The following is a 13,222-nucleotide window of genomic DNA, read 5'->3' as shown; positions in this document are numbered from 1 at the left end:
TTTTTCAACTATATTCTGATGATCCCAAAGCTATATCTCTTTCCTGAGTTCTTGATCCATCTATCCAACTGTTAATTGGACATCTCCTCTTGTGTGTCTCATAGGCTTTTATTAAACTCAACTCTCATTTACTTCGATCCAGCAAATGTGGCACTTCTTGCTGTTATTTCTCTATCAAAGAATATCACCATCTGCCTGGTTGCTCAAGCCAGAAATTGTCTTCTCCACCTATATCCAGCCAGTCATCAAATCCTATTCAGTCTTTCTCCCTAATGTCTCTTGTAATCCATTCACTTTTCATCCCTCTACCACTGTGTTTAATTTAAACTACTACCAGGTTGCCCAGATCACTGTAGTGGCTTTGGGGCAACTACTCTCTCTGGCTTTTACTCTTGGGCCCATTCTCTTCAGAAAGTGTGAGCTTGCCACACTTGCCATCTTTGAGTGTTACTCCCCTGAATGAGCCCATCAGTCCACCATTCAGATACTAAGGCCAATGGCAGCTGACTTTCATCACTCTTGATTTCAAATCTGGGTCCATCAAAATATGCACACACATACACCCCCACACACAAATTGACTAATGGGTAAATGCTGCCCTGGCTGGACAGGTCGCTCAGTGGTTAGAGTGTCATCCTCACATGCCCCGCATCAGGGCACATTCAAGAGTCAACCAATGAATGCATAAATAAGAGGAACAACAAATTGATGTTTCTCTCTCCCCCATCTCTCTAAAATCAATGAAAAAATAGGTACATGTTGTAAATTTGAATATATAAATTACTTTTTATACTAAATTTTGACTTTTGCCCTAGCCGGTTTGGCTCAGTAGCCTAGAGTGTTGGCCTGTGGACTGAAGGGTCCCGGGTTCAATTTTGGTCAAGGGCACATGCCTGAGTCACGGACTCGATCCCTAGTGGAGGGGTATGCAGGAGGCAGCCAATCAATGATTCTCTCTCGTCACTGATGTTTCTATCTCTCTCTCCTTCTCCCTTCTTCTCTGAAATCAATAAAAATACCTTAAAAAATTTTTTTTTACTTTCAAGGAAGGTTTTCTCTGAGTAAAAAAAAATTACCTTTTTGGAAAACAATGCAGCATTATGTAACCTCACCACATACATTCATTCCCCCAGCTTTGAATTACATATCCTCCCTTGAATGCCTTCTTGTTCAGTATTCCTTATTCCTTTTCACCCTGCTCTCTACCCATCCCTTTGCTACCTTCTCTTTAGTACTCAGCATATCTCTTGATACTTCAACCACACATTTTCTCCTAATCATTTTATTATTGCATTTATTGTATATGTACTTTTTGTGTGCTTCACCTATACTTTAAAAAATTTAACCTTGTGAAAAAGACATACATTTATATCAGTAATACAGACCAGTGAACCGAAGGGAGAGGATGTGGGAGTTCCAGCCCCAGGTTCTTAACACAAGTATTCGGGTGTAGAAGGGCCTTTCAAATATTCCATCCCAATGCCTGAACCATGACTTCTCGCCTTAACCAGACTTTTGATTTTATGTGGATCTGTATACTATCTAATAAAAGAGTAATATGCAAATTAACCATCACTCTGCTACACCCACAAGCCACACCCACCAGCCAATCAGAGATAATATGCAGATAAACCCAACCAAGATGGCTATGGCCACAGAGAGCAGGAGGGAGGCTTGGGTTTCCCTGGCGATGGAGGAAGCCAAGCTTTCTGCCTGCCCTTGCCTGCTTAGGCCTCCACTCAAGGCTACAAAGTTTCAATTATAGAAGATACATAAATCCCCCCAAAAAAGGCTGCCGCTGTGGAGCAAGCAGAAGGCGTGGCTCTGCTCCAGGCTACAAAGTTTCAAATGTAGAAGATAAATATACCCCAGATACCAGGGCCTCCACTTGGGTCACCAGGGGGCGTGGCCGGCCTGCAAACCACCACAGGCCCCTCACCCAGGCTGCCCCACGCCCCAGGGGAGCCCCCACCCTGATCCGGGACATCCTTCAGGGCAAACCAGCTGGCCCCCACCCGTGCACCAGGCCTCTATCCTATCTAATAAAAGAGTAATATGCAGATTGACCATCACTCTAACACACAAGATGGCTGCCCCCATGTGGTCAAAGATCCTGCCCCCATGTGGACACAAGATGGCCACCACAAGATGGCCAGCAAGGGAGGGCAGTTGGGAGGGACGAGGCCTGCAAGGGAGGGCAGTTGGGGGCGATCAAGCCTGCAGGGAAAGGCAGTTAGGAGGGACCCAGGCCTGCAGGGGAGGGCAGTTAGGGGTGACCAGGCCTGCAGGGGAGGGCAGTTAGGGGTGACCAGACTGGCAGGGGAGGGCAGTTAGGGGAAAACAGGCTGGCAGGGGAGGGCAGTTAGGCATCAATTAGGCTGGCAGGGGAGTGGTTAGGGGGTGATCAGGCTGGCAGGCAGAAGCAGTTAGGGGCAATCAGGAAGGTATGCAGGTGAGCAGTTGGGAGCCAGCCGTCCTGGATTGTGAGGCCCAGTGGGATCAGGCCTAAACGGGTAGTCGGACATCCCTCAAGGGGTCCCAGATTGGAGAGGGTGCAGGCTGGGCTGAGGGACACACACACCCCTGTGCACGAATTTCGTGCACCGGGCCTCTAGTAGCAATATAATTGAATACCTCCCAAATCAATTGCATTCATTTGTCCAAACTGAAAACTGCAGCATTCCATTTTGGTAGATATTAAATACCAAGGAAACGAGGGGTACCTAGGAACTCAGGAACATCTGACATGGTACGCAGCATATTGCTATGCTAGATTAGTGTGAGGACAGGCCCTACAATTTCCCACAAGAAGTCAGCTCCAAGCCTGTGGGAAATCACACATAGCAAAATCCCTGGCAAAGAACTATACATTATTTTTCTACTCTCTGTGTGGTAATTCTGTAGTTCTCAGTAATCAATTTTATTTTTACAGTGAACAAGCACCGTGTAAGAATAATGCATAACGTATTTCTGTTTCTTGCTATTTTAGGGGACATCACGCAGAAGGGATATGAAAAGAAAAGGTCAAAACTTCTGTCTCCTTACATCCCACAGACACAAGGTAGGCAATGAGAAGTGGTTTAAACCTTTTCAGTATTTTTACACCAAAAAATGCTGTTTTACAGATCTGTCTTTAGTTGGTTCCTGTTTTTCCCTCCCTTCCTCACCAGAGGGGGAGAAAAAACGGAAGGAAAGAAAGGAGGAAATGAATCCTAACTGGGCATCTGCTGTGTGCTAGGCACTTTTAAAATAACCAAGGTCATCAGATCATTTACACAGAGCGTGGGTGATAGTGTATCTGCATAGCTGATATGATTCAAAGGCAGAGAATTCCAGGTCATGGAAAAACTGCATCTTATTCATGCCTGGACACAGACTGTGATGGAGAGCAAGGGGAGCAAAAGTAAGAAGGAATGACAGATTCAGTATTGCAAGGCAACTCAAGTGCTGGAGTACCTGAGGATTTAGGGGTAAGAACCCTAAATTAAATTTTAAATTAATTTAAATCCTGACTTATTTCTTCTGCAAAGAGACTGCCATGTTCTTTACTATTATTTTTTAAAATCCTCACTTGAGGATGTTTTTTTGTTTTGTTGTCTTTATTTTTAGAGAGAGAGGAAGGAAGAGAGAGAGAGAGAGATCAATTGGTTGCCTCCCATACACACCCCAATCAGGGATAGAACCTGCAACCTCAGTATGTGCCCTGACTGGGAATTGAACCCGAACCCTTTTTAGTATATGGGTTGATGGTCCAACTAACTGAGCCATCCAGCCAGGGCCTGGCACATCTTTATATATCAGAAAGTTCTGAGTCACTTTTGTGCTTAATTCCAGAGGGGTTGCTGTAACCTTTGCTTCCAGGCAAGGCTGTCTCTCTCTGAGTCGTCATATTTTTAAAGTTACTCAGATTTCAGGATTTCCTTCAATAGCTTATTGCTACTTTAATTATTTTTACTTTTAAGGATTTTTTTTCTAATTTCCCTCTTGCAAGTCTGTTCTTTGTGGAGCTAATTGCTTTTAATTTCTGGATTACAAATACCTTGAGAACTTTGTATACCCCACAGTCCTAATATTGAGCCTTATGCAGGGTACATAGTCTGTAAATATTTGTTGAATGAATAATGGAATAAGTAAATGAATAATGGTGATATACCAATATGTTTTACTGAGATTCTTGTTTTATTTCTTGCATTATTCTTGGAAATTTCTCTCTACAAAAACCACTGGTCATGCAGTGACAGCCAGTTTAAAATATCTTAATGAACAGATGTATATAGAAATGAATTCAGAGGGAAGAAGTAGAAATTGGGGGGGAGGGGGGCTGTAAGAGATCAACCGAAGGACTTGTACGCATGCATATAAGCATAACCAATGGATAAAAGACACTGGGGCGGGGACAGGTAAAGGCATGTACTGGGGGGAAGGGGAGGGTGGGGGAGGTCAATGGGGGAAAAAAAGAGACATATGTACTACTATTTTTAATACTTAAAACAATTAAAAATGTAAAAAAATAAAATAAAATAAAACAAACAAAAAAACAAAATAAATAAATAAAGTAGAAATTGGGTCAGTGACAGCTAATGAAAGCCAGCTTTTGCTGAGCAAGGCATGAGAGAGAAGGGGAACACCCTGATTGGCTGATGAATTGTGGGTCTGGCCCATGTCTCAGTGAGCACAGAGATTTACTTTATTCACTTGCTGCAAAAGCAATCAGATCCTAAGAAAATAACTCAATAAGAAATGTAACTGTAAAAAGGACCATGATCTATCTGTTATCTGTAGTCAGGCTACATGAAAACCAGTGATCAATTTACTACAAGAAAACACTGAGATATACTCAAGTCTGCATGGTCAACACATTCTTGCCCCATGCAAAGCCAGATCACAAATAGGAGGTTGCTTAGTGAGTGTGGATGTGACAAATCAGATGTTTAATTGCTGTAGGCCAGGAGAATGTGACATAGCCATCTCACAGTAGGAAGGGTCTTACAGATCACCTCATGGGGGAAATAGAGCCCATTGATGGTATTCCTTCAGTTTTCTGTTACCAGCCGCCCCACTTGCCACATCTGTGTTCATCCTGTTTACCTTCTTCCTTCTGGGTTAAAAAGGTAATCTGTCCCTCTTATCCAAGGACAGTTCTTCCACTTGTGCTGTAAGTCCCATCCCCTTACCCCCTTTCAGATACCTTATCCTGTCATTCAGTGACGACAAGGAGAGGGCAGTGGGAATGGGCCACCCCTGGTGTTGGCAATAAGGGGTACAGGATCTGTAGGAATTTAAAAAGCGATAATAAAACCAATAAAAAATTGGCCAGCTTTTTATTGTCACCATGTAGAGAAGTTCTAAACACGGTTGGCAATAAAGTGCTCCTCCTGCTGAGGCAGACAGCTGCACAGCCCCTGTCTCTAAAGCAGTGGTCCCCAACCTTTCGGACCTCACGGACCACCAGTGGTCCACAGACCACCGGTTGGCGACCGCTGCTCTAAAGTATGCTATCGCTGTCACTTCCCCATCTCTCTTGTACAGTCATCACTCTGCCTCTCAGCCAGATTCTTCCCCTTAGCAGTTCATCATGCTTATTACTGTTCTGTCAAAAAAAAAAAATCCCTCCTTGTCAACATCTTCCAGCTCCACCCTCTCTCTCCTGTTGATGATCAAACTGCTCAGAATTATCTGTACTTACATCTCTCTTTTCTCAACTCTTGCTCACTTCTCAGCTCATTCCAATCCTTTCAGGAGCTATCGTAAGTGGTATCTCAGTAGTCTTTGCCACTCTACCTCTTGAAACACTTGTTTTGAAACACTCCTCATTTTCTTAATTCCCTCTTCCTGCTGTTCCTAGTCATCTTGGGGGGCTCATTCTGATCTGTTAAATGTTGGAACTCAAATTTTAGCCTGCATCAGAATCACCAGAGGGCTTGTTAATAACATTGTGGGATCCCATTCACAGGGTTTCTGATTCAATAGGTCCAGGATGAGCCCAAGAACTGGCATTTCTGCCAAGTTCCCAGGTGGTGCCCTAGGTTTCTGGTCGAGGGACCACATTTTGAGAACCAGTGCTCTATTTGCCTAGGCGTATTTCAGCCATACTTGTGGCTTTAATTATTATTTAAATACAGGTAACTCCCATAGGTATCTTCAACCCAGATCTCTCCTGAGCTCCTGATCCTAGATCCAACTGCATACTTAACATCTCCATTTATATATCTGAAAGGAACCTATATTTCAACATATCCAAACATAGCCATTAAATTTATGACTTACACACACCACGCCCACCAATAGCACCAACTCCTCCTACATGTATACAGTACATACATACTATAAAACTAACCAAAAAAAGACATCCAACCTGCTTCAATGCCTCTCTCCTAGTTTCCTCCTTCTGAATAAATGGAGCTCACATCCATAAACCTAGCAAGTTAGAGACTTCAGAGTCATCCTTGGCATCTCCTCCAGGCCCCATCTCTCTCTGTCACTAAGTTCTATCAGTTTTCTGTTTCTTCATGAGCCAGTTTTGTTAAATTTAAAGTGTATCGTTTCTGTTATCCACATTATTCTCTTTATTTTTAAAGCTGTTGCTTTGTTTATATTGTTTTCTTGTATCTCTTTTCTGTTGATCAGTCTTCCCAGAAGTTCAAAGAACAAGCTTTTCATTTTTGTTGATTTTTTTAAGCATGTCTTTATTTTTTGATTTATAATTTTCTGCTCATATATGTATTTCCTTTCTTATATTCTAACACTGTTAGAACTTTTAAAAAATTTCCTGAATTGGATGCTTAGATTTTCTGTCTTCTTTCCTAAGATATCTGTGGGGTTTTGTTGTTGTTGTTTTTAATCCTCACCCCAGGGTATTTTTTACATTGATTTCTAGAGAGAGTGGAAGAGAGGGGGGAGGAGAGGAGGGAGGGGGAGAGAGAGAGAGAGAGAGAGAGAGAGAGAGAAACATCGACATGAGAGAGACATCGACATGAGAGAGACACATTGTTTGGTTGCCTCTGGCACATGCCCCTACCAGGGCTGGGGAACCTGCAACCGAAGTATGTGCCTTTTTCTGGGAATCATACCTAAGACCTTTTGGTCCAAGGGCTGATGCTCCAACCCAGGGCAGATAACGGTTTCTTAATTTCACTGGTCAAGAGATCATGCTTGTACAAAATTAAGTCTTCGTTATTGTTGAGACAGGCCTAGTAGTTGATAAATTTCTATAACTCATTTATTTGTGTTTTATTTGTTGAGTGGATGGTTTTGGTCCATTAATTTAAACTATTTAACCATGTTGTTCAGATCTTTTCTATTCTTACTAACTTTTTGATTATTTGCTCTATCAGTTCTGATAGAAGTGTGTTGAAAAATCTGAACCATGACTGAGTTTGTTAGTTTTCCCTATAGCTCTGTAAAGTTTTGTTTTACAGGTTTTAAAACTATGTTACTAGGTACACACAAATTAAGAATTATGTCTTCTTTGTGTATTATTCCTTTTGTCATGAGTAGCTCTTTGTTCCTGTAATGTTTCTATTTTAAGGCTTTAAAAAAAAATCTAAACTGTCTAGAGTTATTAGACATCTTAATTCTTCTCCCAAGGAGCACAAGGGCTTTAAAATGCTTTTATGTTGACTACCATCACTGCCCATCTTTCATTTCAGTGCCACCTTGTTTATATGCTTCCTCAATTATCAATTATTATTGTTGTTTTATGTAGTTAACGGTGGTTAATATTGTTTATTCATTGTTCATTTGTATATCACTTCTTCCTCTCAGTTCAATTTCCTTCTTCCTAAATCAGTGGTTCTCAACCTTTCTAATGCCGCGACCCTTTAATACAGACCCACAGGTTGAGAACCGCTAGCAGAGTCGCCTAAGACCATCGGAAAACACAGATATTTACATTACGATTCATTAACAGTAGCAAAATTACAGTTATGAAGTAGCAACGAAAATAATTTTATGGTTGGGGTCACCACAACATGAGGAACTGTATTAAAGGGTCGCGGCATTAGAAAGGTTGAGAACCACTGTCCTAACTGATTCTTTCTTAGTGGTAAATTCTCTCAATTCATGTTTATTATTTTCTTTTCCTCTTTTTTTTAAGTTAAATAGAATTTTTTTTTTTTTTTTCATGTTTATTATTTTCTTTGCCCACCTTTGTTCTTGAACCTATTCATGTCTTTCCCCAAAAGGGTCGGTTGTGGGCTGGTGGATAATTTATATTCCATAGGTTCTCTAGTAAAAAAATAGAGAATACTCCTTGGCTTATTTATCCCATCTATTTTGTAGACTTTGACGAAGGTATTTAGTTTGATTTTTTTAATGGCATTGCAATGAAAAATTTAAACTTACTGAATTATATTAGTGTCTGAGATACAATTAAATGAAACTCATTTTACTGCTGTTGGTAGGAGTTTCCTACTCCTTCCAGAGGGATTCGGCCTCTTCCAAACTCTTGCCAACACCTTGTTAGATTTCATGCACTCCAGGTGCAAGTTGCTTCATTGTGAGGGTGGCAGCTTGAGTGTAGTGTATAAAAGTAACATTCTCCACTAATCTCTTTTGAAACAAAAAATTAATACTGCCTGCTGCTCTGTATTATTAGAACAATTATGTACATGCTTATCTAAAAATTTATATTAGCTAAAAATTTAGTGAATAATTTTCTTTATGAAATTGATTTGGAGTTGAGTTATCTTGGGTTGCATATTTACATATATTTTAGATTTCTCAAATGTTACATAAGTCTTTAAGATTTCAGAGAATAATTAAGAATGTAAGAGGGAGAATGGGAAAATAGGAGGAGAATACAAGATTTGAAGAAAATACTTAGAAATTAGTGGAAGTCAAGTAAGGACAATTTTGGTTAATGATGAGCATAATGTAATTCACTAGTATCACAGGAATTAGATTCTAAAGTCACTGTATGACAAAAATATGGTGTGTCAGAATTATCCTTGAAAATCACTTAAATCTCCCAACTTTGGAACTGATTGTTGTTTCTTTAGTTAAATAAAACCCAAACTTTATCTGTAAGGGCCATGCTATATGAAAAATTCATATCTTGATAAAAGTTAAAATCATTATCAGGGTCTCAAGATGCTGTCCCTGTGAGAGGCCTGGGAGAAATGAAAGTATGGTAGCTTCACATCTCTTCATTCTGAGCCATATGTTCTTTGAAAAGAAGAGCCCATAGAACATCTTTCAGTAGTTGGAAGCTCCTCGATATAAAGCTTCCCCCATGTCCGAATTAGCATACTTGTCGGGAAAGAAGCCAGAAATTAACTCTCTTTTGGCATGCCTCAAAGAATTGCATTCTCAAACCACAAATACTTTAACTCCTCTGTAAATTAGTCACTCTTGGCTACTTGGTATTTCAGGAAAATGGAAAGTTTTGTGTTAGGGAGCAACTCTCCTGGGCTGATTCTGTGGTCTAATCTTTAAGATACTACTTTGAATACAAGTAACAGACTAGCTTTAATAGAATCTTAAGATCTTTAAAGTCAGAAATGTTTTTAAAGATTATTATTATCATCATTATTTTTATTCTTTATGTTCCCGGTTTCTAGCATTGGTACCTGGCATATAATAAATGTTCTATAAATGTTTGTGGAACTGAACAGGAAGAACATTAGAGTTTCCAGTATCTCCTTTAATAAACTTCTCTTTTAGAAGATGAAAGTGTCAGGTAGTGAAAGAAGCAGATTACAGATTGGCAGCTTGTTTCCATCCTCAATTAACCTTTCCATTTAGATCTACTAAACTTCAAGACTGTGCACAGTATGTTCATTCTAATCTGAGATTTAACATTTCTCTTTATTTTTATTTTTAAATCAAATTAATTTTAAATAATCAAATGGTAATAGGAGGTTTGTAACAACAAAAATAAGCACTGTCCTCTTTTTCCCCGGAGATTCCTTCCTTCAACTCTTCTGTTTCTCCTGGCATTTACTCGGTGTTTCTAAGTAACATTTTATCACCTCTCTTGACTTTTTTCAATTTGAGGCAGGATTTATTAATCTCTTACTAAAAAGGAAATTACAATTTTTCAATCTTACATATTCCTCCGCCACACAGACACCACATACTCCCTTTTCCCCTTTCCCCTGTCCTTCACATCTCCTTATCATACTCGTTCTGGGCTGTATGTTCAATATATTGCTTTTTTGTTGCTAAGTCAACATTCACTGTTTATTGTTACGATTATTATAATATATTATGATTATTTAAAGATTGTTCACAGCTAAGTCACTTGGTTTACTAGGATTACATTTCCTTTCTTTCTTACACAATTAATCTATCAGTTTCGTTATTATTTTTGTAGAGACAACGCTTGGTACTGACTCTCTCCCTGTATTTATCTGAACTGATTGTTTTCTTGTCTTGCTACAAGCCTTCATTATCATTCTAGTGGCATTTTTGGAAGGAGTGAGGACAGTTATAAGTGCTCATTTTTAATCAGAATCTGTTATCCTAACACTAGTGGCCCAGTGCACGAATTCGTGCGCATTGAAAGGAAATTAATTAGAAAAAATATTTTAATATTGCTATTCGCCCTTTATAATAGAAGTGTCAACCAAATTAATGATCAGCAATGACAGATTGAAACGCACGCATGCGATTGGCACCAAGAGCTTTATATGTATTGCGCATGCACGAGTCTAGTTAGCTTTTTATAGATATAGAATAAACTTGCTTAATTAGACCTGCTTTCTGATTTAGATAAACTTTATCCAGCCCAGTGAAGCACCCCAACTTCTCTTTCAGGTAATTGTCAGCAACACAGCAGTAAATGTCAACATGAAGCAGATTATTATTGTAGATCACGGAGGGAGAAAAAAGGGTAAAATATTTAACTGTAGCAGTGTTTGACTATATTCTGCACAGTCAGAAAACCTGAAATCATTTTCAAGGTCCACCATTTCTTACTTCTTTTCAGTCGGATTAAGTTTCTAAGCTTTCTAAATCTCCATTTTCCGGCTAATGAAAAGAAAATAGGATTCTATCGAGTCTCCTATCTACCTACTCCAGGACTTCTGTGAGTATCAAATGACATGAGGCACAGGAAAACACTTCACAGACATTTGGTTAAAGTGTAAAATGTTTGCACATGGCTATAAAACAAGTTGTGTTCCTGGGCTGAAGAAACTGCAAGGAAGCTAGTCACTAGGGAGAGGAAGCCGGATGTTGCTATGTGACATCATTACCCAGACAGACACTTAGCATATTCGCCTTTTATATTTATAGACTAGAGGCCCAGTGCATGAAATTCATGCACTGAGGGGGGTGTCCCTCAGCCTAGCCTGCACCCTCTCCAATCTGGGACCCCTCGGGGGATGTCTGACTGCCGGTTTAGACCCAATCCCTCTCATAATCCAGGACTGCTGGCTCCTAACCGCTCGCCTGCCTGCCAGCCTGATCACCCACTAACCTCTCCCCTGCCAGCCTGATTAACACCTAACTGCACCCCTGCCGGCCTGATCTCACCCCCAATTGTCCTCCCCTGCTGGCCTGATTTCGCCCCCAACTGCCCTCCCCTGCCGGCCTGATCTCACCCCCAATTGTCCTCCCCTGCCGGCCTGATTTCGCCCCCAACTGCCCTCCCCTGCCAGCCTGATCTCACCCCCAATTGCCCTCCCCTGCCAGCCTGATCTCGCCCCCAACTGCCCTCCCCTGCTGGCCTGATTTTGCCCCCAACTGCCCTCCCCTGTTGGCCTGATGGCCCCCAACTGCCATCACTTCAGGCCTGGTTCCCCCCAACTGCCCTCCCCTGCAGGTCTGGTTGCCCCCAACTCCCCTCCCCTACTGGCCTGATCTCTCCCCCAACGGCCCTCCCCTGCCGGCCTGATCTCGCCCCCAACTGCTCTCCCCTGCCGGCCTGATCTCACCCCCAACTGCCCTTCCCTGCCGGCCTGATAGCCCCTAACTGCCTCTGCCTGCCTGATCACCCCTAACTGCCCTCCCCTGCCAGCCTGATCTCCCCTAACTGCCCTCCCCTGCTGGCCTGATCTCACCCCCAACTGCCCTCCTCTGCTGGCCAATTTGGTTCTGATTTGTCAGTTTCTATTCCAGTCAGCATCAAAAGCTCCACCTCCTAGGCAGCCATTGGCTCCTCACAGTTCACCCAGATTTGGTTCTGATTGGTCAGTTTCTATGCCAATCAGTGTCAAAAGCTTTGCCTCCTAGGCAGCCATTGGCTCCTCACAGTTGATCCAGATTTGGTTCTGATTGGTTGGTTTCTATGCCAGTCACCGTCTCTGGGCCTATCAATGGGGCCTGATCAGAAAAGCAGGACTGATCAACAGCCCCGGTGGAGGCCTGGAGAGAAATGGAGGCACAGTTGCTGGCCAGGCCTGGAAAGAAAGAGAGAGGCAAGTGCTGATCAACAGCTGCCACAGAGGCTACGGATCAGACCCTGCTTCTCTCTTCAGGCTTCTCTCTAGGCCTGATTTGCAGCCCCTCAGCAGTCAGTGCTGGGTCACCACGGCAACCCAGTGCTGACTGCAGGACTGACTTCCAGTTGGTCAATCCTCCGGTCGTTGTGGATGTGACGGATCCAGGGTTTTTATATATTAGGATGGCCTGTTGCTAGGGAGAGGAAGCTAGGCATTGCTATCTGACGTCTTTACTTAGCACCCACAGCCACCGTTTCCGGGCTGGGCTGGGCTGGGCTGGGCTATGGGCCGCATTTTGCCATGGGGTCTTGGCACCGTCGGCTGCGATTTGGTGGCCTGTTGCTCGAGGTGGTGGCAGGGCCTGTGTCCCACTTGGGGGAAAACGAGTGTTGCTTTGTGGGCTTCAGGTCCGCTGCGCCATTTCTCTGTAAATGGCCAGTGTACATCATGGCGGCTCCTGTTTGAGTGTCTGCCCCCTGGTGGTCAGTGTGCGTCATAGTGATCGATCGGACAGTCAGACACTTAGCATATTAGCCTTTTATATATATAGATTTCTATTTAAAGAATCGGTGCAAAGATAATTTCTATCAATCTAAAAGATCTCTGTAGTGTACATACATAAATATGCTCCCTGAAGTTTTCTTTAAGGAAGGGGTTTCAGAAACTGATTTTGGACAACAGGCATTGTAATTGTTAAAAATTCAGATCTGCCCTGGCCGGTGTGGCTCAGTTGGTTGGGCATCCTCTCATGCACCCAAAGGTTGCTGGTTTGATTCCCGCTCAAGGCACAGGTTCAGTCTCCAGTAGGGGGCATGTAGGAGGTTGTTCTCTCATCG

The 13,222-nt window shown here is 42.2% G+C and overlaps 1 protein-coding gene across 3 annotated transcripts in view; it reads left to right on the top strand.

Annotated features, from left to right (window-relative positions):
• Window positions 1-13,222, top strand: part of DIP2B (disco interacting protein 2 homolog B) — a 240,991-nt gene that overhangs the window by 110,545 nt on the left and 117,224 nt on the right. For all 3 annotated transcript variants that reach the window (XM_080662808.1, XM_080662807.1, XM_080662809.1), the window contains exon 2: window positions 2,990-3,061. In XM_080662808.1, coding sequence (XP_080518934.1) covers window positions 2,990-3,061 — 72 coding nt within the window. The remainder of the gene's footprint in view (window positions 1-2,989; window positions 3,062-13,222) is intronic.

This window comes from Plecotus auritus, assembly GCF_963455305.1.
Source record: "Plecotus auritus genome assembly, chromosome: 3".
NCBI lineage: Eukaryota > Metazoa > Chordata > Mammalia > Chiroptera > Vespertilionidae > Plecotus > Plecotus auritus.
This window is presented reverse-complemented; position numbering and strand designations above follow the sequence as displayed.